This window comes from Paroedura picta, chromosome 7 (assembly GCF_049243985.1).
Source record: "Paroedura picta isolate Pp20150507F chromosome 7, Ppicta_v3.0, whole genome shotgun sequence".
Taxonomy (NCBI): Eukaryota; Metazoa; Chordata; class Lepidosauria; order Squamata; family Gekkonidae; genus Paroedura; species Paroedura picta.
Window position 1 is genome coordinate 50,664,519 of NC_135375.1, and position 27,763 is coordinate 50,692,281.

General features: G+C 41.9%; 1 protein-coding gene and 1 long non-coding RNA gene across 5 annotated transcripts in view; one reads left to right on the forward strand and one right to left on the reverse strand.

Annotated features, from left to right (window-relative positions):
* Window positions 1-3,026, forward strand: part of LOC143842495 (uncharacterized) — a 55,507-nt gene extending 52,481 nt beyond the window's left edge. Inside the window, exon 4 of the long non-coding RNA XR_013233145.1 lies at window positions 1,784-3,026. This is a non-coding gene — a long non-coding RNA (uncharacterized LOC143842495). The remainder of the gene's footprint in view (window positions 1-1,783) is intronic.
* Window positions 1-27,763, reverse strand: part of EPB41L4A (erythrocyte membrane protein band 4.1 like 4A) — a 99,924-nt gene that overhangs the window by 45,392 nt on the left and 26,769 nt on the right. For 3 of the 4 annotated variants that reach the window (XM_077347774.1, XM_077347775.1, XM_077347777.1), the window contains exons 3-5: window positions 14,759-14,863; window positions 3,886-3,937; window positions 475-553 (exon numbers count right to left, since the gene is read on the reverse strand). In XM_077347774.1, coding sequence (XP_077203889.1) covers window positions 475-553; window positions 3,886-3,937; window positions 14,759-14,863 — 236 coding nt within the window. The remainder of the gene's footprint in view (window positions 1-474; window positions 554-3,885; window positions 3,938-14,758; window positions 14,864-27,763) is intronic. The other variant, XM_077347776.1, reaches the window with a different exon arrangement.

Here is a 27,763-nt window from a genome sequence, read left to right on the forward strand (position 1 = left end):
CTGGACTCAGTAGAACTGGTTTTCTACTATCTTGTGGGTTATTATATTACATGTACCGTATTGCTGTTTTAATTGGGGTTTTACGGGATACTGTTATGGTTTTAATTGTTAGCTGCCTCAAGGCGACAACAGTCATGAAAGGTAGGATATAAATCCAAGCATAAATAAATAAAAATATTCCTTATAACTATGTTAGAGTTGTTACCCAACAGTGTTCATTTTTACTCTATTCAGAAATTCCATCGTGACAAAATACTGAATGAACCAAATTATTCACAACCATAACAGTGATTTCCCCACTAATTAAAAAAAAACTCACAGATTTCATAACAGGCCTAAAAAGCTATGAAACCCACAGTTTTAAATTGCTTGCTTATGTTCTCTTTAAAAATAAGAGCATCCACAAATTTTACTTCTTTAAAAAAGTACCTGCAGTTTCCTATCCATAATGAATAGACATTATTTATACTATACCTTGTTATTTCTTCCTTTAGCTTGCAAGGATCCTCTGCATAGAATTTAACTCCAAAATACAGGGTATATGGTGGACCAGCTATTTGAAATAAGAAAATTAATTAATTTGAGGTATATATAATTTTGTGTGCATTATATATACAGACAGCAAACTCATACACATTTACTTGGAAGTTTCACTATTTTCACAAACCCCACTGAAGACAGTTTCAACGGGACTAAGGTTGGGCATGAACTGGGAAAATGTGGTTTGCAACATATGTGGTTCACGAACTACAGACTATAACAACCTTTTTCTGATTAATCAATTCAGTTCATGAAGTCTGTGATGCAATAGAACACCCCCAAAGAAACCAACCCTGCAGGGGATTTCCAGCTGACTCGCCTCTACTAGTCCTCCATGTTTGGTGACAACTGGATTTCCAGGGTCTGAGTCACAACTCCCTCAAAAAGGTCCCCCAAGATGGTACTTTCTGGGAAAGTGGCAAATACAGGTTTAGGAGTATACAGAACAGATCCTGTTCAAGCTGGAGTCATCAATCTTGCAGCAGATCACCAGCTGACTCTTCTATCTGCCCTTCAAGTTTAGTGAGGATTGTACCTACAGGGTCTGAGTTATTGCTCTCCAAAGCTGCTGCCCCCATAGTGGACTTTTTTCCATTTAAAATTATTATTGGTACAAACTGTCTTGCATAATGAAAATGTCTTGCCCAAGGAAGTGCTTATGGATTGAAGGGTTGACACATTTTTATACATGAAAATAAAACACAGGAATTATTTCAAGTATGTTCTTAACTAATAGCTGTTCATCTAGGGTTGCTTTCATATAGGATACTAGGACTGGCTTCTCTACCATCTCTCCAATTTGGGGGTGGATTACATTTCTGGGGTTCCAGTTATGCCCCCACCCCCCAAAGTCTCCCACATTTATGCTCTCCCACCCTCCCTGAATGTGAACACCTCTGTGTGCTCTAAGCATAAAAGTGGGCACAAAGGTTGCTCGCTGTTGGGGGAAGAAGTCCTCCACTTCCTGCATACTATAAGCCTCTGTCCCTGGGCACAAAACTCATCCTGCAAGGCCACTGGAGCTTGGTCTTGGCAGATCACTTAGGATCTTAGGATCTCAGAGCCTCTTGCTCGTATCTATTCTGGGGCTCTTCAGTGAGGCAAAGAGTTAACGCTGCTCAGAGACACCAGCTATTGCTAACATTCTCTAGAAAGAAGGTCTCTGACACCGGTAATTAAGAGGATGGAGGGAAGCATCTTCCCCTTCCATATACCAATTCTTTGTTGCTTCTCTCCCTCCCAGCCCTGCACCAGAAGCAGAAGCCCCTCTGAGGAAAAGTCTCTGCATTCAAGCTGCTGTGGGTAGACTATCAAGCCAGGCCACCCTCCATGAGGTCAAGTGGACTACGTGGATGTTGGTGAGATGACTGAACGTTTCGTGAACGTGAATGACCAACGTTTCGCCATCATGGAAGATGTAGCCTTTCACTGGCGGCAGTGGTAGTGCTCAAGGCTGAACCCTCCAGAGTGCAGGGGAGAATGATGCACTTAACAGTAGACCTTTGGAGCAGCCTTTGGGGAAGATGGATGACCACTGTGTGATGCAGAGAAATCTGAGGGAGTGGGTAGGTAGAGATAACATTGTCCATGGGTACATGGTCACAGATGTCAGCACCAACATGCTGTCGTAGATTAAGTATGTGCACCTCAAGGGCAGGGGAGAGGGATGAAGAACTCCATCTACACCATGATGGTGCATTTGGTGGAGCAGAAGAGTACCACACAGGATGTCATTTCCTCCATGACCACCCTGCATGGGAAAGAGGAGCTCAACATCAGCTCCAATGATTGGCTGACCCTCTGAAAAATGCTGCATGTTCTCAAGTCCTTTCAGGACACCACTGATGAGCACTGCACCCATATGGGCAGCCTGAGACAAGTCACCCTGATTTGAAGACTGGACAGGGCTCTGGCCTCTGCACTGGAACAGGCTTTTCTCCTGCGGGAAGAGAGGTTCCATGTAGGCATCACCACCAGGTTGCATTCTCTCAGCAATAAAGGGGAGGGCAAGATGGATAACATCTGTGATCCCAGATAGAAAAGTAGCATTGTTTTCCTGAATGCAGAGTCTTTTCAGTGGATGTGTTCATTCTTCAAAGAAGGGTGGAGGCAACAAGCCAACAGAAATGGTCAGAGGGAACAGTGGCTGGAAAAGGCTGTAGTGGAAGAGGAGCTGCAACTCAGACCCTCTGCTCAAAGAGCCCAACCAGGAAGAAGCCCCACTTTAGGTTGTCTCTAGTAAACCAGGAAGTCAGCAGCAGCAGGGATGCCAGGCATGCAATCGTGGAAGATTTGACAGAGGTGACGGTGAGAGAGTGCCTTGCCAAGTCCTCTGAGACTGCTGACATCAATCCCCTGGAGCAGTGGTCCCCAACCTTTTTTAGGCTGGGGACCGGCAGGGCAACTGCCTCGTCCATGCATGCGCCATGCACGGCCGCACATCGTGCATGCGACATGTGCGGCACTTTCGCGCATGGCGCATGCGCTGCCTGGCCGTGCATGCGCAATGTGTGGGCGCGGCCCTGATTCCCTTCCCCCCCCGCAATAAGAAGCTTCCCGGGCCGCAAGCTTGCGGCCTGGGAAGTTTTTTACTGCGGGGGGGGGGAGAGGGAACCGCGGCCCGGCGCCCTGGCCTTTGCGGCCCTGCACCGGGCCGTGGCCCGCAGGTTGTGGACCACTGCCCTGGAGTACTGGTCATGCAGGGCTGTCATCTGACCTGACCTCTGTTGCATGGCCGTGAGCACTGAATCCACCTAACATTCAAACCTCATAATGGGAGAGAAGTTCACAATCAGAAGGGCATAAAATGTGGGTCCTCATTTAGCCAAGGCACAAGTAGTTAAGCCCCTCTGCTCAGCATGAAAAGAGACAGAGTTGCTTAGAGCCCAGTCTACCTAACATCCGAACTCCAGCAGGGAAGAGGACTTCAGAATCAAGATGGAATGTGCTCTGCTGGCTTTCAACAAGTTCTCTGCCTCTCTATGTAACTGCAAACAGCCAACAGACAAGAGGTTACAAAGCTGAGCATGTATATGGCTTTCTGATCCTAAAGTGTCTGTTAAGCTTTGGAGGGCCTTTATTGGTGTTCTGAAGCTGGAGAATTCTACCTCCCCTGTTGCCTTTTCATTTATTAAATGAAAAAGAGCAAAATATTGTACAGGCGCTTTTCAAAATGTATTATTTTTTCCAAAAGAAAATAATTCTATAGGAAACTTGTTTTCCCCTCTTAATTCCCCCTTCCCCAGTTTCATTTCTCAACTTTCACACTCAAGGATGACTGCTTTGCATATGTTGTGCTTTATGCACCTGTCCATCTATATTGTCTATAAAGGACAAGATACATACTGTTTATGAGTTCCTTATGTTCTGTAAGAGTCTTTGCAGGATCCAGCCAGTACTGTAAGAATATTAATAGATGTCATTTTGTAGTGGCATATTATTAAAACATACATTTCACCAATATATATATATTATTAAAACATACATTTCATCTATCTATCTATCTATCTATCTATCTATCTATCTATCTATCTATCTATCTATCTATCTATCTATCTATCTATCTATCTATCTATCTATCTATCTATCTATATATCTATCTATCTATCTATCTATCTATCTATCTATCTATCTATATATATATATATATATATATATATATATATATAGCTATGCATTTACAAGAAACGCCATAGCTTTTCTCTTGCAAGTATATCATCAACTTAAAATCAAGCAGTAGTTACTATAGAAAAGCCTGCTAGGAAGTTATGCGGAAAAAAAATCCAGCTCCATCCCATGTTCTGTAAACCTAGACTAACATACACAAAACACAATTCAGAGCTCCAATACACAGATAGTTGGAAGTTCCTTCTATTCAGAGGACATCGGTTGGATAAATGGAGACTTCCCATAATATTAGAGAGATAGGAAGTTTATTGTAGGCTTCTGTCTCAGTCTTACAAGAAGTATACACCAAGACCTTTCAGTGAGGCTCAAGTTTGCTGCTTTGCAGATATCTGCCACCGAAGCATCATTACTGAAGGCAGCACAGGAAGGAGAACTCCTAACAACACAAGCAGTGAGGCCTTCTGATAGCATGAGACACATGGAACCAGCTTGGTGTAGTGGTTAAATCTGGCAAGCCAGATTCCTGGCTCCTCTACATGCCATCAGTTGGGGTGACATTGAGCTTGTAACAGACCTGATTATGCTGTTCTCACCTACTTCACAGGGTGTCACAGGGTATTGTGGGGAGAGGAAGGGAAAGCAATAATAAACTGCTTTGAGACTCCTTCTGGTAAAGAAAAGCGTCTTTCTGAGGCTGTTCCTACTTTCCGGAGGGTAGAACCAGCCTTGGAAGACTGGTGGCGGCACCAGAACAACATATAAGACTCAGTGCTGGGCCTCAGTGCTCTGGCACCACCTACCATCTACTGGTGCACTGCCTGAAGTGGGACAACGGACATCACGTCCATTATCATTTCCGTTACAGGGACCACACCAGTAGATGTGTTCCACATTTCTAAAAAGTCACATCAATTTCTGGGACCTAGAGCAAGGATGAAGGCTGGATCTAATCAAAGGACTACCTTATCCTTTTGACACAACCATAGATTTCCAGAGAGAACTCCCAGATCTAAAACACGTCTTGTTGATGTGTCAGCCACTAAAAATAGAACCTTGAGGAATTTCAGCAAAGTTTGAGGCAAAGGTTCAAAGGGAAGTCTTGTCAGTGCCTGGGGGCCTAAATGGAAATGCCAGGAAGGAAAATGGTAGGCTGTAGGAGGGTATGAAATAGCTGACCTGTGGAAGAACACTTGATATGATGATGCTTGGAGGCAGATAAACTATTGACCTGAGGGAGAACAGAAGCCAAGCCAGCTACTTGTTCACAAATACTTTGGGTCTTAAATAAGGTGACCAGATTTTAAGATTGGTAAAGAGGGACACCGTTGACCGGGGAGGTTGCCAACCTCCAGGTGAGGCCTGGAGTTCTGAAATCACCACTCAAGCCTTCTAACTGCTTTTAATAGAAGTTGTTACTTTGCTTTATTTCATTTGAAGTCCTCATGGGTGAGCCTGATATAACAAGATAAAAAAGGGAGTAACTGAAGGAACTGTTTAGTTTTTATTCAAGCTTATAGAAATCCTGCAGTCAACAATGAAAATCAAAAGTTGTGAAGTTACCCGTAATTGCCAATCTTTGGGTAATGATGATCAGAGGTAAACTATGGTTTCGAAATTTGATCCCATACTCTTCTTACCAGTCTAAAGTTGTTCTTGTTTTTCTTGATATGGCCCACTGGCATTCTGCTAGATGGTGCCACGGGGCGGGGGCAGTGGGGCTCGGCGGGGCGTCATCATCGGGGGTGGCAGGGGGGCTGTCGCTGTCAGAGGAGGTGGGCAGGGAGGTGCTGTTAGTGGCGTCGGAGTCGCAGGCGTACTGGGCAACACAGAGGCAGGCAGAGGCCCTGGCGGCCAGGTGGTGGAGCTCCGAGCCCAGGGCCGGCGAGCTCAGTGGGGGCCGCCCCACGCCACATGCCAGGCCTGCCAGCTGCTACCGGACGTGGCGCTCCACCTGCCCCGCCTTGCCTGCAGAAGTCCGCTAGGGCCTTGCTCGGGAGACTGGCAGCCTGCCTACCTGGCCTCGCTTGTCCATGCATGCCCCCCCCTTTCCTGGGTCTGTAAAAAAAAAGGAAAAGGATACACGCGCACGCTGGGGGACACGTGGCTACGTGGTGGCCCATCACTTTGGGCAGCCTGGTGTGGGCCAGCTTGTTTCGTGTGTGGCAAAGGAAGCATCTGCAGGGGCCAGGCGAGGGAGAGGGGGAGGAAGGAGAAGGGAAGGGGGAGGAAGGAGAAGGGAAGGGGGAGGAGCCACCGGCCCCAGGAGTGGCAGGAGGCTCTGAGGTAACTTTCCGCTGTTTCGCCCCCTTTTCCCAGCAGGAAGGCTCCTGCTCCACATAGACTCCGCCAGCTGGCCACCAGCCTAGCAGGACTTTTTAGTATCGTGCTGGGACGTGGGACAATTCTTCTAAAGGCGTGAGTGTTCCGCTGGATTCAGAACACATGGTCACCTTAGTCTTAAACCCTGAGATATGTTATTTGGAGAAATGGTAGTATCTGTGTTACGATAGCCTGCTAAGCCATGATTCCCTTCTGACAGTAGGGCTTTCAAGTGCACTTATGTATATGAACCATATAATGCTTCTGTGAAGCCATCGTGATTTCTGTGACTTGCCATGTGGATCCATAATTCAAGTGTGTTTGTTACTCAGTTACTAGGTGAAGCCATGTAGGGACTAGATAGATAACCAGAACGAGTAATAGTAGGCTTGTTGAAACTGCAATCCTCCAGAGGCACTTTGTCAACAGATACATCAGGTTGCAGAACCATGAATCCCTTGACCAATGAGGGGTGATACAGATCAATTTTGCCTTCTTCAACTTGAATTTCTTTTTCACTGTTAGAATAGTCAGGAATGGAGATGAGGCCTGTGGACCAAGGAATCTTAAGCACATCAATCTGTCCTGGAGAATTTATAAAGTTGGACATTCTAAGGTGATGCAAATATATACACCTAGGAAGTTCTGAATCTCTGGCAGATTGCCTAGAAGATGCAAAAGTTTGATCTCCGCTCCTCCTTGTCCAACTGGTATTGGCTGAGTCAGTCCCAATCATAGTTTGTAAATTTGAAACCTTCTCTAGAGGCAGGAATCCTTTATGTATTCTATGATGTTTTTCTGGGGAAGGCAAACCACCCCGTATTGAGTCTGCCATGAAAACGCTAGAGGGCGTCACCCCAAGGGTCAGACATGACTTGGTGCTTGCATGGGGGATACCTTTACCTTTATGATGTTTTCCAGATGTGACAGAATCTGAATAGATTGCACTTGTGTACACTGATCAGAAAATTGTTATTCTCAAGACACTGCAGTGTATGCTGGATGTTTTCAAGTGTTCTTGCCATGGATAAAGACCTGATTAATATGTTCTCTAGATTTGGATGAACATGGGTACTTTGAACTCTCAGGTATTTCACCAATGCCAGTATTGATTTTGTGACTATTTTTAAAAAATAGTTTTTAAAAATAATTTTCACAAAAATGGACTTGATCTACATGTCAGGATGCCATCCTATCTGTGTTTACTCACAAATAAGTGAGGATTCCAAGTGGGGATTACTGTCAGGTAGGTCTGATAAGATTGCAGCCCAAACTGAATAGTTTTAAGAAAAAGCAGAAGCCTATGCTTTGTAATATGAAACATTCACAATAATCTATTTCTTCCTTGTTCTTAAGTTAACATAGAATTTAAAAGTTAGCATGCTTTGTATGGAAATGGTAGCTGCAAAGTCTACAATGACAAAATATAGTTTTCATAGACTGTATTTATAATTTTTTCATAATTTTTTTTCAGAGCCCAAAGGTTGTCAACTTGTTCATGACAGTTCTGATTATTTTGACGATGACAAAGAGTTATTATTGCTTATATTAATCGTTATTTGACAAGTGGAACAACACTGTTTATAAATCAAAAAAATATAAGAAAAGAGGTAGATCTCTCCATCTAGCAGCCATTCAAAACAAATTTACAGCAACTTCCTATACCCAGCAATAATGTATCAAGACACAGGTTCCCAAGCAAATATGTATTTTATTTCTGTCACTTATACACTGCTTTTCTCCCTAATGGGGACTCAAAATGGCTTAAATTGTTCTCATCTGCATTTTATCCTCACAATGACCCTGTTTGTTAGGTTAGGCTGATAGTGTGAAATTGTGAACCATCTATCCCCTGAGGCAGGGGATTGTGGGAAGTTGTGGAGGGAGGGAGGATACTTTTGCCACCAGGAAAGGATAATTTATTTTACTGGGATTTTATTCTGTGCTAATATTGAAGATCCTGTATATAAAATTTCATTGTTCAAAGTTAAAGCTTCCTTAATTGACAACCCTCTACAAAACATCCCAAGAACTAGAATTCTGACCTGTGCCAGTCAAAAGTCACCCCCCCCAAAAAAAAAACCCAACATCACACTCTCATGCTTTATATCAGCAGTGGCAAGACTCTAGCTCTCCAGATGTCCATGGACTACAATTACCATGGGCTCCTGCCAGCATAATGCTGCTTTATATATATCTCCTTTTAGTAATCAGACAGAGGCAGCAGTGAGGTACATCACGTGTCCATTATTTTCTGTTCTGTAAACAAGATGGGCATGTCAACACTTGCAACTATCACTGGCGGAGAGGCTGATTCTGTGAAGATTCAAGGGGATGGCAAGTTACAGTGGCTGAGCGATAGGGTTGTGAGTGTCCTGCATAGTGCAGGGGGTTGGATTAGATGACCCAGGAGGCCCCTTCCAACTCTATTATTCCAACTCTATTATTCTACTAGAACTAAAGCCCATTTTAATCGGTGATAAAATGGGCGCTAGGGAGCGCAGCCCAGGGAAGCCTTCGCAGGGCGAAAGCTTCCCGGGGCCTGGCACGGCAGAGGCAGGCAGCGGCGATCTGGGGCCGGGGACCCTGTTCTGGGGGTGGGGAGAAGGCGGCCAGGCATGGAGGCAGAAGCGGGCAACGGTGGGCATTCTCCCGGCCCCAGGAACAGCGTTGGTGTGGCGGTGAGGTGGCAAGGCTGTTCTGGGGCAGGGGAAAGGGCGGTGGGCAGGCCTGGAGGAGGCGGCGAGGTGGGACAGCTTACCATCTGTCCAAGCGAGGCAGGTTTGAGAGGCGGCCGGGGGGATCGAGGGGGTAGTTGGTGGTGGGCGGGTGCCTTTGGGGGGGGAAGCAGCATCAGCGTGTAAGAAGCTAGGGGTGGTTAGTTGGGGGTAGGGGGGGCTGGAAAGGAACAGGGACACTGCGTCTTCGACTCCTTTCTCAACGGGGAGGATCAATCGGCAGGAGGACTCACCAGGTCAAAGGTCTGTTCTGTCTGTGCGGTGAGTCCCCTGGCGGCTGTGGCGAGGCCGGGCCAAGCTGCCAATGGGGAGCCACGCGAAGCTTGGCCCAGGATGGACACTTGGAGGGCCCAATCAGGAGCCACTTTGCGGCTCCTGATTGGGCTTCCGAGTTTTTATCCCAGACAGAGCCCGCTCTAACTCCTCCCCAACAGCCCTTACCCTTTTATTTAATCCGCCCCGCAGGATTAAATAAAGATGATTCTTAGTCTGACACTCTAGCCCAGGAGTCCCCAACCTTTTTGAGCCTGTAGACACCTTTGCAATTCTGACACAAAGTTTTTAACACAATCACAAAATGGCCATCACATGAAGCAGAGACAACTGCAGAGGAAGCCCAAGTGGAGTAAATATTAAAAATATACTGGGAAAGAGAAATCAGAGGCACAATAATACCAACACAATAATGGCAGCTGTCTGCATAGCCAATCAGATCTGCAATGGGGCAACCAGAAGCCCTACCAGGCAGGAACCCCACTGGCTACACTGCCATTCTAAAATATGTGGTGGGCACTAGAAAAGGTGTTAGTAGGTGCTATGGTGTCCCCAGCCACCACCTTGAAGAGCCCACTCTAACCATTACACATAGGATTTCTCCCCAGCATGCACAGGAGCAGTTTGTTTCTGTCCTTTTTAATATTAGTGTCCTAAACAGCAATTCCACAGTGCTCAGTCACAGCATGAAATAATCTTCATGTTCACAATACCTGTACTTATGAAAATACTGGTGTATACTCTGCACTAAATAATACATCAAGTATGAAACCAAAAATACCCCAAGAAACTGGCAGAAGCGGGGACTGAAACATACAAATCTACCTAACCAAATATGTCAAGCAAATCTTCCAGAAGGAAACATGTACAAAAGTAGACAGGCAATTAGTTAAAATCTTACCCCCTTGGAGGTTCAATGTTCTCATAAGGGCAGGCAGTCATCCTGGCAGATTCTTAGAGATATCTAGTAGCCCCAACTTTCTGTCCCCACTCAAGACCCTAACAAAATAGGCCCCATAAGAAATGTCCATATTCTCAGTGTGGAAAGCTCAACCACCACATCAGTGAGCACCAAACTACTTGATACCACATCACAACCAGTCACATCTAATGTGTGAGATATGGACCTCATTAGAAAAGAAAACGGTTGCATATGCAGAAGGTACATAAATGTACAGTGTGGTTTCTTTAAATGTAGCCAAAATCTGGGCATTTTAAACCATGTGGTACAGCCAAACAGAAAATGAACTGTAGTTCCACTTCTACTCCTTCATCAATAATATTCTTTAAGACAAACAAATCCCCCTAACTTTGTTAAAAGAACCATACAGAGATGATGAACTAGGTCAAACTTAGGGCAAAACACTCTGGGCTTGTATGTAAGAAATCATTAACTAGGTTCAAAACTTTCCATTCACTGTTACGCCAATCATCAAAATACCTATCATACCACAACACTAAAAACCTGACATAATCTTCCTTTTTCTTCCCATGTCCACTTTGGGAACGTCACTGCCTGTTTAGCTGGCACCTTCCGCTGACCTACTATAGCAGATACAGAAGAATGGATTGTCATCGCATCGTTTTATGACTTTCAGGTATATAACAGACACAACTTTGTTCTGATTAAACTAGTTCAAACACACAGACCCTCCAAGCTTCAACTTGCTTATTCATGTGTAATATGACAATCCCAGTTCATGTGAGTCATTAAAGGCATTCAATTACATCTACCAAGCACTGCTGCTGGGCATTCCGTACTCCCTTTAATAGTGCTTGTTCAGACACTCTGTTGTAACCCTGATAGAATGAATGGAAGATGGCCCAGCTAACTCCTTTATAAAAGCTTTTGTCTGTTTATTAGACTATGTAATACATTGGCCATTTTCAAACTGCCTTTGTATTCCATTTTGTAACTGGTTGCTAATACATTTTTTCTGTCATTTCAGACAGACCTCTTTTAGTAACTGGCTGTTAGTGGAATTTCTTACAAAACTGCTTGTATCAGTTTGGCAAAGCTTTTGGAAGCAGCTTTTGAAGAAACCTGCTTTCTTTCGTTTTCTACTCTTTTACAGTACTTCTGGATCACTGTGACTTACTGTTTAAAACGGCCATAGCACTTCCTACAATGCCATTTCCCCCTCAACATTTTTCAGCACATGTTGTTCCGCCGACTTTTAAACAAACATTCTAAATTGAGCACTATAGTACTAAACCAATATAGCACTTCAGAGCTATAGCAGCACCATTGAGTCAATGGAGTCAAGGAATCTCAGTGGTGCCGCTATATTAGTTTATAGTGCTATATTGCTCACTTTACCCAAAAAAACCCTCCAAGGAAGATTGTATGGAGATGGAACGGCACTGCTTGAAATGACCATAGTGTTTCAGAGAAAGCTCATTAATGGAAGGATATTCACTATATGAAACTCCTGTCCTTGTATCACTTTACTAAAAATCAGACCTACAATGAATAATACCTGGTTTAAGCCCGTAATGTAAAAATCTTCCTTATAATGTGTAATACTTAATTGGCATATATAATGATACTTCTAGTTTCCAAATGTCGTTGCTGTGATTAGCAGAGGGAGAAGTGATAGGAAGATAACATTTCATTGTGCTTGAATCAAGCTCCATTCATGAAGAGTGCTTTTATTTGCTTTGGATTTTAATTTACCTTTTTATATAAAATATTATTAGAATGCTTAAATTTAAGAACATCATATAAATATAGTCAATAAAGTGTTTTAAGAAATTTTAGTTAAAATGACTTACTACTCCTAAAATATAGGGCCAATTTTACCATTCTCTTTCCGGCGAGGGTGGTATATAAATATAAATAAATAAATAAACATATTGTACTACTTTATTCATTCATTCATTTATTTCTTATATTTATATACCACCCTCCCCTGTGGCTCAGATGTACTAGATGTACATGGGGGAAGGAAGGTGTTATATTGTGATATATACAATTGCCTATAGGTATCACAGTCCTGAAATAATAGCAGTCCACAGGCCCCACAAGAACCTCAGATAGCCTAGGTTGATCTGCTGGTGAAAGTGAGACAAATAGACGGATTCTGTCACTCCCTCACCCCATTCCCATTCCCTGATGGACAATCAACAGTGATCTAACTGGGGCTATATATGCTTGTCCTAACTCCTGGGTGGGACTTTATAACATTAGGAAGTGTACCCAAAACAGTTTTGCTGGATTGGAGCCAATGTATGAATTTTCATGTCTTCCAAATACAGTGTCCAAACCTTCCTCCAACATTGCTAGAAGTGAGAATCAGACCAAAATGCTCTAAAAAGGAAATGCTCTCATCCGTATTGAGAATCTCTTCATTTTCAGAATGACCACTTCTGCAATACTAGGTCAATCAATAGCAAGTCTTCAACTCTGCAAACATACTTTGTGAAGCATGGGATAGACCTGGCATGAGTGACTGAGACCCAGGTGAGGGAGGGTAAAACAGTCCCCCTCACGGATTATGTTTCTCCATCAGTGCCAGACCTTGCACCAGGGAGGTGGCAATACTAGTCTGGGAGGGTTACTCTTTCAGGGTACTCCCAGTGCCAACAATCCCATGAATTGAGCATGTTGGCCCGGGATGAAACTCAGGCGAGAGCATGGGCATCTGGCTGGTGTACCAGCTGCTTAACATACCACCAGATGCCCTGTCGGGCCTGCTAGAAGCAGCAGTTGCCTGGGCATTGTAGTTACCCAGATTGTTGATTCTGGGGAACTACAATGTCCTTGTGGACTACCAAACCTCTATCCATGCCCTAGACCTGGTATCTGACCTGATGGCAGGTCTAGGGCTCTCAAAAGTTGTTACCAGTTCTACCCATCAAGAGGATCACATGCTGGACTTGATCTTTGGAGAAGGGAGCAGGGCTGATCTGAACTGCAAAGATTGGCAGCTACAGTATGTGAGGATTATTTTAATAGTTTTCAATGTAATTACTTGGTTTTAATGTTACCGAACTGTAAAACTCCCTGAAATGGCTATGCTGAGAGGGGTAGTCATAAAAATCGAATTAAATAAATATTCAAGCATTAATTAGCAAGGGTACATTGAGAAAGTTGGAATTTGTAAGGTCTAGGTTGAATTTCTATTTCAGTAACATAACAGATTGACAGACAAGTATACGCAGGAGACCAAGAGACCACAGGCAAGCATCTTAATCTTCATGTCTCACTTTCATCACCAAAGTATATGTTGTCAACACTTAATCTTGAGTCAGTGAATCAGGCCTCAGGGATTCACAAGAGAAACAGCATCTTGTAAACTTCTACCTACTGTTTTGGTAGTATTTCACACATATACCTCCTCCGCTCAGTTCAGTCCATGAACCTTTGACACCAACCCAAGAATAAATTCTACCTGGGAAATGCAGTTATGCATTCAACAGAACCTAATACATTAATCATTCCAGAGGTTTGGCACCAAAGTAACCACCTAGTTAGAGCCACAAAATGCAAGTCTGATGTATTCAGAAATCCTGCCCTTCCTTAAAGAAACTCAGAGTGTATACACAGTTCTCTCTTCCCTCCCTCTTCCACTTTATCCTCACAGCAACTTTATGAGTTAGGCTGAGAAAGTAATCAGTCCAAAGTCACCCAGTGAGTTTCTTGACAAGTGGGTATTGGAACCTGGCTCTCCCAGGCCCCAGTCCAACTCTCTGCCATGTCACACTGGCTTATTGAGAGATTCAAATGGGTAGCCATGTTGGTCTGAAGTAGCACAATAAAATCAAAATCCAGTAGCGCCTTTAAGACCAACAAAGATTTATTCAAGGTGTGAGCTTTTGAGTGCAAGTACTCTTCCTCAGATTGAGTTTTGGTCAGACTGAGGAAGAGTGCTTGCACTCAAAAGCTCACACCTTGAATAAATCTTTGTTGGTCTTAAAGGTGCTACTGGACTCTGATTTTATTGGCTTACTGAGGTTCAGGAGGGGACTTTATAATAGGGCTATAGTCTATTGCATTGTTTATTGTAAGTATTATCATGTTCTTACTGAATCATCTACTTTTATTACAACATTTTCTGCAGTAGTTGATGATATACCCTGGGTGATAGTTTCATATATACTGGCAAATTTGTCCAATATTTTTCCCTTTTTTCTTTATTTACATATAAGCATGAAAGGTTGCTAGCAAACAATGACAATTTATGACATGACTTGGAAAAGGGTCACCAATAGGGTAACATTTACCAAAGAAAAATCTAATCTATTGTGCCTTTACTCACCGTCTGGTGACTTCTGTCACAGTAACGAAGTCCAAAGTAATCTATCTCCACAAGGTTTAAATGCCGGAATACGTAGCCCAGGACAACCGACCCTTTCGTTGACTTCTGTGGGAAAGAATGCACAGAGCCTTTTCATGAAAGTGTCTTAGTCTTTTGTAAGCTCCACAGTGGCAGTCATGCATTCAGCTAGCTTTGTGTACTGCAGGAGGTTGCTTTATTAGTTAGAAACAGACCCACTGGACTTAAACTAAAATCTCGATGACAAGAAATTATTCTCATAAATTCTGAAGTCATTCTGTAGGCCTATCAAACAAATATGTTTACACGTTACTAATTGCTGGTCCCATGAGCTCTCTAGGTTTATGCTGCCCAAATGCCATTCTGTGGTCTGCTCTGTCTGTTCGGATACCTTGCCCTCTATTTGCATAGATCTCTTTAAATATTCTCTTTCAGGCCCGGGGGGGGGGGGGGAGTTGGCACAATTCCAAGTTCTACTCTACTAGAAAATAAATATGTAAGATGGATCAAATCAGCTGCTGTGCTAGTGTAAAGTCACACACCATGACTTGTGAACTGTTGGCCAATATTCCTGAAGCTAAAGTTTGTTAAAAGGGTGTCAATGTGTCCTTACTGTTTTTTCCTTTTTATTATTATATTTTTAAATGAACATAATAATATAGATAACATCAAATTTTGCTGCTTCAACAGTTTACTTCCAGCAATTCCTGTCTACACTTGGTTTAATCAAACCCAAAAGACTTTGATACATTGTCTCATATCATTTCCTGTTAAATTTAAGCAATTTGAATATGACATGGGTCAAAAGTGGCATTAAAGTATTACAAATAGCATCAAAATGCAATAAAACAAAAATCAGGAAACAATCACAACAAAAATGAGCAAAGCTCACAATTTAGTTTATTACACTCACATTGACCTTACTCCCAATGAAGACTCAAAGTAGCTTACATTTTAACCTCACAACACTGTGAAGTTTGTTAGACTGAGAGTAAGCAACTGGCCCAAGGTCATCCAGCCAGCTTCCATGGGGGCAGAACGGGGGTTTGAACCTTGGTCTCCCAAATCCTAATTGGACACACAAATCACTGCCCTTGTTGTTGTTGTTATGTGCGAAGTCGTGTCCGACCCATCGCGACCCCATGGACAATGATCCTCCAGGCCTTCCTGTCCTCTACCATTCCCTGGAGTCCATTTAAGTTTGCACCGACTGCTTCAGTGACTCCATCCAGCCACCTCATTCTCTGTCGTCCCCTTCTTCTTTTGCCCTCGATCGCTCCCAGCATTAGGCTCTTCTCCAGGGAGTCCTTCCTTCTCATGAGGTGGCCAAAATATTTGAGTTTCATCTTCAGGATCTGGCCTTCTAAAGAGCAGTCAGGGCTGATCTCCTCGAGGACTGACCGGTTTGTTCGCCTTGCAGTCCAAGGGACTCGCAAGAGTCTTCTCCAGCACCAGAGTTCAAAAGCCTAAATTCTTTGACGCTCGGCCTTCCTTATGGTCCAACTTTCGCCGCCATACATTGCAACTGGGAAGACCATAGCCTTGACTAAACGCACTTTTGTTGGCAGGGTGATGTCTCTGCTTTTTAGGATGCTGTCTAGATTTGCCATAGCTTTCCTTCCCAGGAGCAAGCGTCTTTTAATTTCTTTGCTGCAGTCCCCATCTGCAGTGATCTTGGAGCCCAGGAAAATAAAATCTGTCACTATCTCCATTTCTTCCCCTTCTATTTGCCAGGAATTGAGAGGGCCGGATGCCATGATCTTTGTTTTCTTGATGTTGAGTTTCAAGCCAACTTTTGCACTCTCCTCCTTCACCCGTATCAACAGGCTCTTTAGTTCCTCTTCACTTTCTGCCATTAGAGTGGTATCATCTGCATATCTGAGGTTGTTGATATTTCTCCCTGCAATCTTGATCCCAATTTGTGACTCCTCTAAACCCGCATTTCTCATGATGTGCTCTGCATACAAGTTAAATAGGCAAGGCGACAGTATACAGCCTTGCCGAACTCCTTTCTCAATTTTGAACCAGTCAGTGATTCCATGTTCAGTTCGCACTGTTGCTTCTTGACCTGCATATAAATTTCTCAAGAGACAAATAAGATGCTCTGGTATTCCCATCTCTTTAAGAACTTGCCACAATTTGTTGTGTTCCACACAATCAAAGGCTTTAGCATAGTCAATGAAGCAGAAGTAGACGTTCTTCTGGTACTCCCTAGCTTTCTCCATGATCCAGCGTATGTTGGCAATTTGATCTCTAGTTCCTCTGCCTCTTCGAAATCCTGCCTGTACTTCTGGAAGTTCTCGGTCCACATATTGCTGGAGCCTAGCTTGTAGGATTTTGAGCATAACTTTGCTAGCATGAGAAATTAGTGCAATGGTGCGGTAGTTTGAACATTCTTTGGCATTGCCCTTCTTTGGGATTGGAATGTAAACTGACCTTTTCCAATCCTGTGGCCATTGTTGAGTTTTCCAAATTTGCTGGCATATTGAGTGTAGCACTTTTACTGCATCGTCCTTTAAGATTTTGAATAGTTCAACTGGAATGCTGTCACCACCACTAGCTTTATTGTTGCTCAGACTTCCTAAGGCCCATTTGATTTCACATTCCAGGATGTCTGGCTCCAGGTCAGTAACTACCCCATTGTGGTCATCAGGGATGTTAAGCTTGCTCTTGTATAGTTCTTCTGTATAATTTTGCCACCTTTGTTTAATCTCTTCTGCTTCTGTGAGGTCCCTACCATTTTGGTCCCTTATCATACCCATCTTTGCATCAAATTCTAAGCATAATGATTACATACCAAAAGCCAGAGCCCTCATTGTGGCCTTTTATTCTTCTCAATGTAATATTTATTTCCATGTGGTCCCCCATACTGTCTACCCATTTCTCTTTCAAATATCTTTCTATACCTGTTTCAATAGTATTTCAATATAACCCCCTGTGAGGCTTTCCTCATCCTCCTCTCACAGACCAGCCAGTTCAATGTTCTTCCTCTCTGTCTCCCAACAAGGTCATCATCCTAACAGAGCAGGTGGTTCCCAAACCTTTTCCGGCCACTAATATCTTGGTTCCATAAACTCATTCCCAATGCTCCAATCCCCAATGCCCCCTACTTTACCATATAAAAATCATTATGGAGATCACCTTTTTGTACAACTCCCAAAGGCAAATAACAGTAAAATAAGAATGGTAATAATTAATTGTACATTTGTTCAAAACCCAATTAAAACTTTTTGGTTTAATTTATTCAACAAAACTGATAAACATAATCAAGTGATACCAGCTTTTCAAAGTTTGATAGTCATTTAGGAAGAATCTTAGATACCAACTACTTCATCTGGGGGAGCCAGCTTGGTGTAGCTGTTAGGACCACGGACTTCTAATCTGGCAAGCCATGTTTGATTCCCTACTCCCCCACATGCAACCAGCTAAGTGACCTTGGGCTCACCACAGCACTTATAAAGCTGTTTTGAACAAACAATAATATCAGGCCTCTCTCGGCCTCACCCACCTCACAGGGTGTCTGTTGTGAGGAGAGGAAAGAGAAGGTGAATGCAAACCACTTTGAGACTCCTTCGGTTAGAGAAAAGCAGCATATAGCAGCATCTTCTTCTTCATTGTATAGTAATTTTTTAATGCAATATGGACTTGATGAAGAGTTACCAATTACCCATTGTCTAGTTTAAGTCACTTAGAAGTCTTAATCACCACATTTAGTAATCTGAAGTCAATTTTTGTGCTTGGAAAGAAGTTGGATGACCACACCAAATATGTAGGGCGTGAGCTTTCGAGTGCAAGCATTCTTCGTAAGACTCGAAAGCTCACACCCTGAATAAATCTTTGTTGGTCTTAAAGGTGCTACTTCAGACCAACACGGCTACCCATTTGAACACACCAAATATGTTGGCAATGCAACAGCTATAGTTCTATTTCTAACTTACCCAACTTCCTCAGTATCTGAAAATGGATTTATCATCCAGGCTAGAATTGCCATCAAAAGAAATCCTCAGGTCACAAACAACTTGCAGATCATCATATTGTATCCTATTTTTCTCTTTTAGCTCAGACAAACTCAAAAATTGGTATAGTTTATGACAACCTGTATTGCCTCTGATTAGTGCTAACACGGAAATAAAAATGTCAAAATGACAGATTTGGCCTTAATAAATAATCTCATTTCCTTGAAAATGTAAATTTGTTTCACTGAACTTTGCAAACAGTTCTAGTAAGTAAGCAATGTGATGCCTCATCTGTTTGAGTTCATCACAGAGCACTGAGTATTAAAATTACATTGACTTTTAAAGAAAATAATGGTAATTTTCAAGGGCAAATTAAAATTTAGCCCAATACAGTTGACTCAATAAGGATTCACAATATAATTTAAATTCTTCAAATTCCTCATAAGCCCCAGACCAGCATATTTTACAACACTGGTATAACTTGTACCAGCTCTATCTATCTTCACTGGCAGTCTTCAAACAAAGGTTGGATACACACTTTTCTTGGATGCTTTAGGATGCTTAGGGCTGATCCTGCATTGAGCAGGAGGTTGGACTAGATGGCCTGTATGGCCCCTTCCAACTCTATGATTCTATGATTCTATGATTCTATGAAATGCATTTGGTGTAGCAGGCTGTTGCCTACTAAAATATAAGCTTCAACAAACTAGGGTTCTTCGCCTTGTGATAAACTGTCATATTCTGCATTATTAATACACATGACTCTATGAGATAGAATGCCTCTGATAGTTATAGTACACCTTCCCATGCATAATATATAACTCTATGCACACCAGCTTTTTATAAAGGAAAACTACCAGCCAGAAGAGTCACTTCATAATTCACTGGGAAATTACTTTCTGCAACAAAAATATTATAAACAGCCCAAGTACAAAATTCCATCAGAGTGAGTCAGAAAGAAAGTAATCAATACTGGGGATATTTCTACACAGCCTGTTTCATACTAAGATAAAACTTGCTAGAGGCTTGCATTCTTAGAAAAGGAACAAGTTTATTTGAAATACCATCAGTAATGCTTTCAAGAGAGAACAAAGGATTGTTCAAAATGAGTCATAAAGTCATGCGTTATAGATCAGCAACAACAACTATAAACCAGAAAGGCAGGTTTCCATCAGTTTCATAAAAATGACAGCTAGTACCTTTAGAAAAGACTGGTTTTCTTTTGATAGAAATAAAAATATGCTATTAGGTGATCTTAACATATTTAAAATATTTTTAAATTTTAAAGTAAACCCCATATCTCCAGGCAAAACAGAAGCATTCCATAGTATATGTTCCTTAAATCATAAATCCCAAGGATCTGTACAGGTGCTACAGCTTCTTCCAACAGAAGCCCAGTGCCTTTAAAGCTTCAAGGCAAAAGTCAATAAATGTAGCATTTGCTACTGAATTTCTAGCAGTTTCAGAAGTCTAACAAATACAAAATGAGTGATGTGCTACACCAAAGGTGAGATACTGTATATCATTTTATAATAAACTTTAATGATTAGACATAATTTGCATCTGATGGGCTCTACTCCAACAGAATACCGTATGTGCCGGCGTATAAGACGACTGGGCGTATAAGACGACCCCCCCAACATTTCCACTCAAAATATAGAGTTTGTTATATACTCGACGTATAAGACTACCCCCTGTGCAATTGTAATAAAGTTACAACCTATTTCTACCTCAGTTCTGCTTACATCTTGAGTTTCCATTTTCACCTGTGCTGTCAACATAAGCACAAGCCTGAATATTTGAAAGAATTCCGCGGTAGAAATTCACCTGAATATCTATGCCCTACCCAGTGCCAAAGGTGGATCCCAAGGGGGGGGGGGATGTCCATATTCCATCCTACAATATTTGATGTCTATGTTATTGTTTTGTGTATATAATATGCAGGCAACTAATATATTTTAAGGTGATATGAAATAATTTATTTGTGTTTTGAAAACATTTTCCTTCACTCTATTTAGTTAAATTTCCAATCTTTCTGAGTTTCTTTGAAGAGCTACCTTGATAATGAAAAACAGACAAAGCAAACACCAGGAGACATCTTATTTATTTCCAATAATCTTTGATATTAAAAATGCTACAAGCTACGCAAAATATTCATCAGTGGGAACAGCCTCATTCCCAGAGGAATTCCCCTAGCTTCATTAACACTGCTGCCTTCCTTTCCACATTGCAGTAAGAGTAATCTATGTATAGAACACTGGGGAATATGGAATCTTCCATAATACTACTTCCTAATAGTGAGAGAAGAGAAAGCCTCAAAAGCATAGCTTTCAAATTATCCATTCCAGAAAAAGCGTTAGCAAATTTAATAAAGTTAGTTATTTTAGTGCAACACTGTGCCATGTTGAGCTTGCACACTAGAAGAACTCATATATGAGTAGCCAGCCAAACGGCCCTGTGAAGCAACAGGGCATTCCTGACAGCTCAGTTGAAAGTGAATACTATTTGGATGAAAGGACACTGGCGGGCATAGCCTGCTCTGACAACCTGTGCCAATAAAAGATGGCCACTGGCCAGTGTAAAGGAAGTGCTGTGACAGAAGAGTAGGGTAGCAGAGTACTGCCAGGTGAGAAGGACGCAAGGCATCGAGGCTGAACACAGTGCCAAAGATGAAGAGCCCCGGGCAGGGGGAGTCTCAAGACACCATGGGCGGTGACCCATACACTCCCAAGTTCAAGCACAGTTGGCTGGTGTCCCATACACTCCCAGGTTCAAGCACAACCTGAGGAGATGCTGGGCAGGAGTCCAGTACACAGGGCTGCTTTTCTTGAACAAGATCAGAGATTCTGAAGAATCCCTTCAGACAGGAAAAACCAGCAGTTGGGCCATAGGTACCCTCAGCAAGAAAGGCAGGTAAGGGTCACCATGGCAGGGAACATAGACACTATGGCCAAGGAGGAACTCAGGGAGATCTGGCTGTGGCCAAGTAGCCAGAAACTCAGTCTGAATGAAAACATCACCAAATCTCTGTGTTCAAGAATCTATAGACAAATTCTCTGATTCTGCTCCTACCACCCCCAAATGAGTAACAACATCTCTTCAGCTACCAAAGCACTAGTTCTTCCTCCTCCACCATCCTTTCCAAAATAATCCCCCAAAACACTAAGCAATTTTACTCCATATACATACAAGACATTAAATAAACCATGAAAGGGTTCATAGATTGCAAGTGAGATCTAAGAAGGTATTTTAGGCACACCTAAAACTTGCATACACCTAGGAAGAGTTTTGCCTTTTTTTCTTAAAACAGAAACCTCATTTCATGAGTCAGGTCACCTCCAGGTCAAAAATACCCACATGGGACAAAATCAGGACCAATTGCCTCGGAACTGAAATTCCAATGCTTCCTTTGGCACCTGGGACTAGTTGCACAGTTTGGACTCTGACTTTCATTTTTACCCTGCACGAAATCAGGAAAGCTTTCTAGATATTTCTGTTTTGAAACAACACTTTCTCATGTATTTTAATCTTTGCTGTCAACAGAAAGCAATATTATTTTAAATTAATCTACCAGGATCTCAGTTCACATCATGGACTCTTGAATGGTTAACCTCTTGTGGACACATTAAGTGTTCTTTTTTCACAGCATTAATGAAAAATGCATTACCCTCCAACACGCTGACCAGCAGACTCCTGGGATTAATTAATAAAATGCTCCAGGCTAACTTGCTCTCTACTAAATGAGATTAGAGTTTGTTGTGTTCTGTAAAACTTTACTAGTAATTTAAATGCAGTGGGCATAATGAAAGTATCCCTCCCACCAAAAAAACAAACAAAAACAGAACATGCCCATAGTGGTAGAAATAGGCAGTTGTTTGAGTAAGTGGCAAAGGCTAATTAAAACCAAGAGCCAAAAGTTCCAGCTGACAACAGAAAGAGAAAGAAAACACACTGGGAAGCTCTCCATGTCTACTTTTAATTCAGAATGCGATTAGAAGCATGTCTGCAGTAGAGTGTCCTTGAAAACGCTGCATGCCTGAAGTCCCACTGACTACATGCCTGAAGTCCCACTGACTGAACATGTGGCTTGGTGCATAAGCAAATAAAGAATCAAGATACTCGAAAATGCAAATTTACAAAACACTACAAGAGTTATATCAAGAAAATGAAGATCATGGCATCCAACTCTCTCAATTCCTGGCAAATAAATGGGGAAGAAATGGAGGTAGTGACAGGTTTTATTTTCCTGGGCTCCAAGATCACTGCAGATGGGGACTGCAGCACACATATACATACATCAGACTTTATTGTTTCCAGCCATAGGCCATTACAATGCGATCAATATAATATCAGTTGATATAAAAACAGTAAAAGAAATAGAACAATACATGCGGTAGTCCATAGATAATAAAAGAAAATAAGAATTCAGGTTTCTAGCTGTCTGGTGGCGTAAATTTGGCTCGAATTTTCCTTGCTGCTGATGCAAATAGTGAAACATTATAACTAATTAGGGGCTTGGTAGCCGATAATAAAAATACTATTTTGTCCAAATTCGCAGGAAAGTTCTGGCCACTCAAACATCTCTCAATATATTTGGTTCTTGGCTGCAAGTATAGTGGGCAATCCAAAACATAATGATAAAGGTCTTCAACAGCAGGTTCTCCACAAATACATAGGCGAAGGGCAAAAAATACACCGGAAAAACGGCCTGAGAGTAGGGCTGATGGCATAACTTGAAAGCGTAAATGAGCCAACGCCATTCGAAGTTTTTGAACAGAAATGGTTACTAAATAGTCTGATCTGAGATTGACTGTTTTGAATAGTTTAAACAAAGGAGAAAAGTTAGATTTTATTATTGTTTGTCTATCCAGTATGGCATCAGTATTAAAGATCCAATCTCTCAGATTTGACCCATCAACTTATGCTCTTAATAAATCATCTGGGATGGAATACCGTGATTGTATTTTATCATAACTGGCAAGTCGGAAAGGATCAGTATTCAAGGTTAGTTCAAAACATTGCTTGAATATTGAATTGGTAGTGTTTTTCCTATGTTTTGCCCAAAATTTTAACAAAGCTAAATGGACTTGAACCCTGATCGATGGAAGCCCTAACTCTGCACGCATATGTTCCTTTAGGTAAGACCAAAATATGTCTAAGGAAGTGATTCTGAATCGCTTCCAAACTAGAAATCAGATGATCCCTCCATCCCCAGACTTCGATACCATAAAGGACATGGGGTAAGGCCTTGGCTACGAATAGTTTTATTGCTGGATCAATAAGAAATCCTCCCTTAGATGCATAGAATCTTAGTATGGCCCCAATTATTTTAAGAGTAGAGGCCTTAATCAAGGCCAAATGGTTGTTCCAACTCAGTGTCTCAGTGAAGGTCACTCCCAGGTATTTGAATGAGCTGTACTGCAGCAAAGAAATTAAACGATGCTTGCTACTGGGGAGGAAAGCTATGGCAAATCTAGACAGCATCCTAAAAAGCAGAGACATCACCCTGCCAACAAAAGTGCGTTTAGTCAAGGCTACGGTCTTCCCAGTTGCAATGTATGGCTGTGAAAGTTGGACCATAAGGAAGGCTGAACATCAAAGAATTGAGGCTTTTGAATCTGGTGCTGGAGAAGACTCTTGCAAGTCCCTTGGCCTGCAAGGTGAACAAACCAGTCAGTGCTAGAGATCAGCCCTGACTGCTACTTAGAAAGCCAGATCCTGAAGAAGAAACTGAAATACTTTGGCCACCTCCACCAGGCATTTGGCCGAGACCAGATGTAATCTACAGCGACCAAGGGCCCCTGCTCCCCCCCACCCACCCCTCAGAATTAAATCAATAAGCCACCCCCCTCAGAATCCCATCAACAAGCCTTGGACCTGTTTGTATTATGATTGTTTATTGTTATACTGTGTTGTGTTTGGTTGCAATTGTTGGTTATTGATGTACATGTTCTACAGACTGTTTTATGTATGGTTCTCTGTTATAATGTAAACCGCCCTGAGCCTCCGGGGAGGGCGGTATAGAAGTATGATAAATAAATAAATAAATAAATAAATAAATAAATAAATAAATAAATAAATAAATAAATAAATAAATAAATAAATAAATGAGAAGGAAGGACTCCCTGGAGAAGAGCCTAATGCTGGGAGCGATTGAGGGCAAAAGAAAAAGGGGACGACAGAGAATGAGGTGGCTGGATGGAGTCACTGAAGCAGTCGGTGCAAACTTTTATGGACTCCGGGGAATGGTAGAGGACAGGAAGGCCTGGAGGATCATTGTCCACGGGGTTGCCATGGGTTGGACACAACAACAACAACAACAAGAGATAGAAGCACCTTCATGAGCCTCAGCTTCATGCCCCAAACCAGAATTTGGTACCTACTATTTCATTTGAGTGCACCAAGCTAGTGCACTCAAATGAAATAGATATGGATTCTCACACTGTCAGATTATACTGAGAGCAAGAATAATGTTAGAACTTACATCAAAGGAAAGAAGAGGTTTGATTTTCCCTGCTTGGCTGCATTGTTCACCTCGGGATTGCTAGAAAGTTTACTGAAGCTATTACCAGTAAACTTTTATTTCAGATGAAAACGCTCAAATGATTCTGTTCCTGAAAAGGCAAGGCTTATTATAACACAATTTTAGAACTCCTCAAGTAATTTGCAAGCTTCATTTCCAAAAGATAAATTCACTGCCAATTTTTGTTGCAGCCAGTAACTGCTATCCAGAACAACGTGGGCTCTGCTAAGAGGCCTATTTTCTTCACACATTAAACCCAGTCTCTGGAGTACCACTTTCTGCTATCTCTATGGATTCTATTCTAGTGTTAGAGCAGAATTAATTTATTTTATTGTTATGATTAATACAGATAGAAGATAAAGTGGTACTTCTTAGTGCTGTTTCTTAGTTCATCTCCTGTTCCCATTTAATTTCAGGAATCACCTTGAACAAGGAAAATGAGGGGCTAAAACTCTTCTTAATTCACTGTAAAAGTGTCTTTCACTTCCTTTTCTTAGCAACTTTGTACCTATACTTGCTAAAGTAAAGTTTTAAAAAGCTAGTAACCTTAGGATTCCAAAAACTGGCTACTAAACAATTGTCATTTCAAGGCTTTTTCTGGCTATAAAAATTAGTGGTAAGTACATGACTCTAGAGGCAAGGGAGTGTATATCGCACAACACAGCAATGGTACTATGATCACAGAATGCAGAAAGGTGGTTGGTGAAGCCCCACAACTACCACCCTGCCACTCCATAATGTATAGGTTAAAGTTGCAATTGTCAGGGTTGACAGATGTCTGGTTTTCAACTAGGCAGTCAAATATTTTATCATTATTAAGCCTGCAAACACTGTGGCCAAGCTCCACGAGATCTTTCATTTTTCTGCTGCCTGATAAGGCAGCAATACTCAGTCTGCTTGTTCTGCACCCCAGCTATAAAGGTTTAAAAAGAACTGAATCAGTGGCCAGGTATGATGAGGCTCAAATCCAAACATACATATGCAGCACAGGAAAAGCCTGTATATAAGGACCTTACTTAACTGATGATCAGCACAGCCAAATTCGACAGTACCAACCACCTTCAGGAGAAAGGAAATCTGTAGCATTCATAGTCTACACCTAAAAAATGCTGATCAGTACGGTCAGCAGGGTTGCAAACCCAATTCATAAAAAAGGCAATGCACTTGCAGCCTTGAACGCAGGGATCCAGCTAAAGGAACCGTTTTGAACATTTTCCTTGGCTCATGGGTGCCCCAATCCAGATAGGCTTTATTGCAGGGGATAGACATTTCTATCCATAGATCATAATTGCTGGATCAAGGTGCCATGTTTTAAAAGTTTAATGGAGTAAATGAAAGATTTTTAGTTTCTGATTACAGGTCTACGCCAAATTCAGTGAAGTGAAACTGAAGGGTCTTGTGTGTCAGAAAACACTAAGACAATATGTTTGGCATGCTGAGATTGAAATGCCCATCATACATAAATGTAAATGTGTGGGGGGAAACCCAATATTTTTGTTAACTTCAGTCATTCTTAGTGCATATATCTTCACCCTTTTGCCCATTCCCAGTTTTCAAAGGCAGCTTTTTTCCAGTTAGGTAGTATTGCTTTAAACGTATTTCCTAAGCATGAATGCAGGTAAGATTATAAACCTTTTATATGTATACAATGAGAAATGTATGCATTTCATGTTCACAGTCAACAGTCTAACATGGTATGTAAGAAATTGAATCAGAAAGTCTGTTTACTTTTCATTAAGTCATCTTTTCAGATTGTTCATAGTGGCATGTTATTACAGCAGACAAGGAAGGTTTTTTCACACCACATTCTTTTGTATCCTTAATCTAGTGGAACAATTGGAGAGTCCTTCAACTTTGTTAAAACAGTGAACTATTTACTTATCAAAACTGCCATATTTAGGAAGTCTGATATGCAGCAGTCTTATTGAAAGAGACAGTAGCTTCCTCATGCATGGTATAATCCCACATCATGCTGCACTGATCGCATTAGATGTAAACCTAATCATACAGCGTCAAGAAAATGCTATCCATTGTCACTTAGCATCAACCGAAAGACACAAGCACTATGTAGCAGACCATGTTAGCTAAAATACCGAATGATCAAATGAAGCAAATAAGATCAATTCAGTTATATCATATCACATCTAAGAAAATATGTTCTGTATGTAGGGATGACAGTCCCTGGGGATCAACCCAAGTTACAGGTCACCTCCAGATTACCAAGATCCGTTCTCCTGCAAAAAATGGCTGGTTTGGAAGGTGGACTCCATAGCATTATACAACACTGAGGTCCCTCCCTTCCCTAAACCTTGACTATTCCCAGCTCCACACCCAAAGTCTCCAGGTATTTCCCAACCAAGAGCTGGCAAACGTATTTGTATGTATAGTCAGCTTCCGCATAAAGGATTTTGCTTTGACATTCAAACCAGAGCAAGTTTGTTTGTTGGATTTTAATTAAGAACATCCAGACAATGTTGCCTCCACATCCACCACTTTCTGTGACTTCCC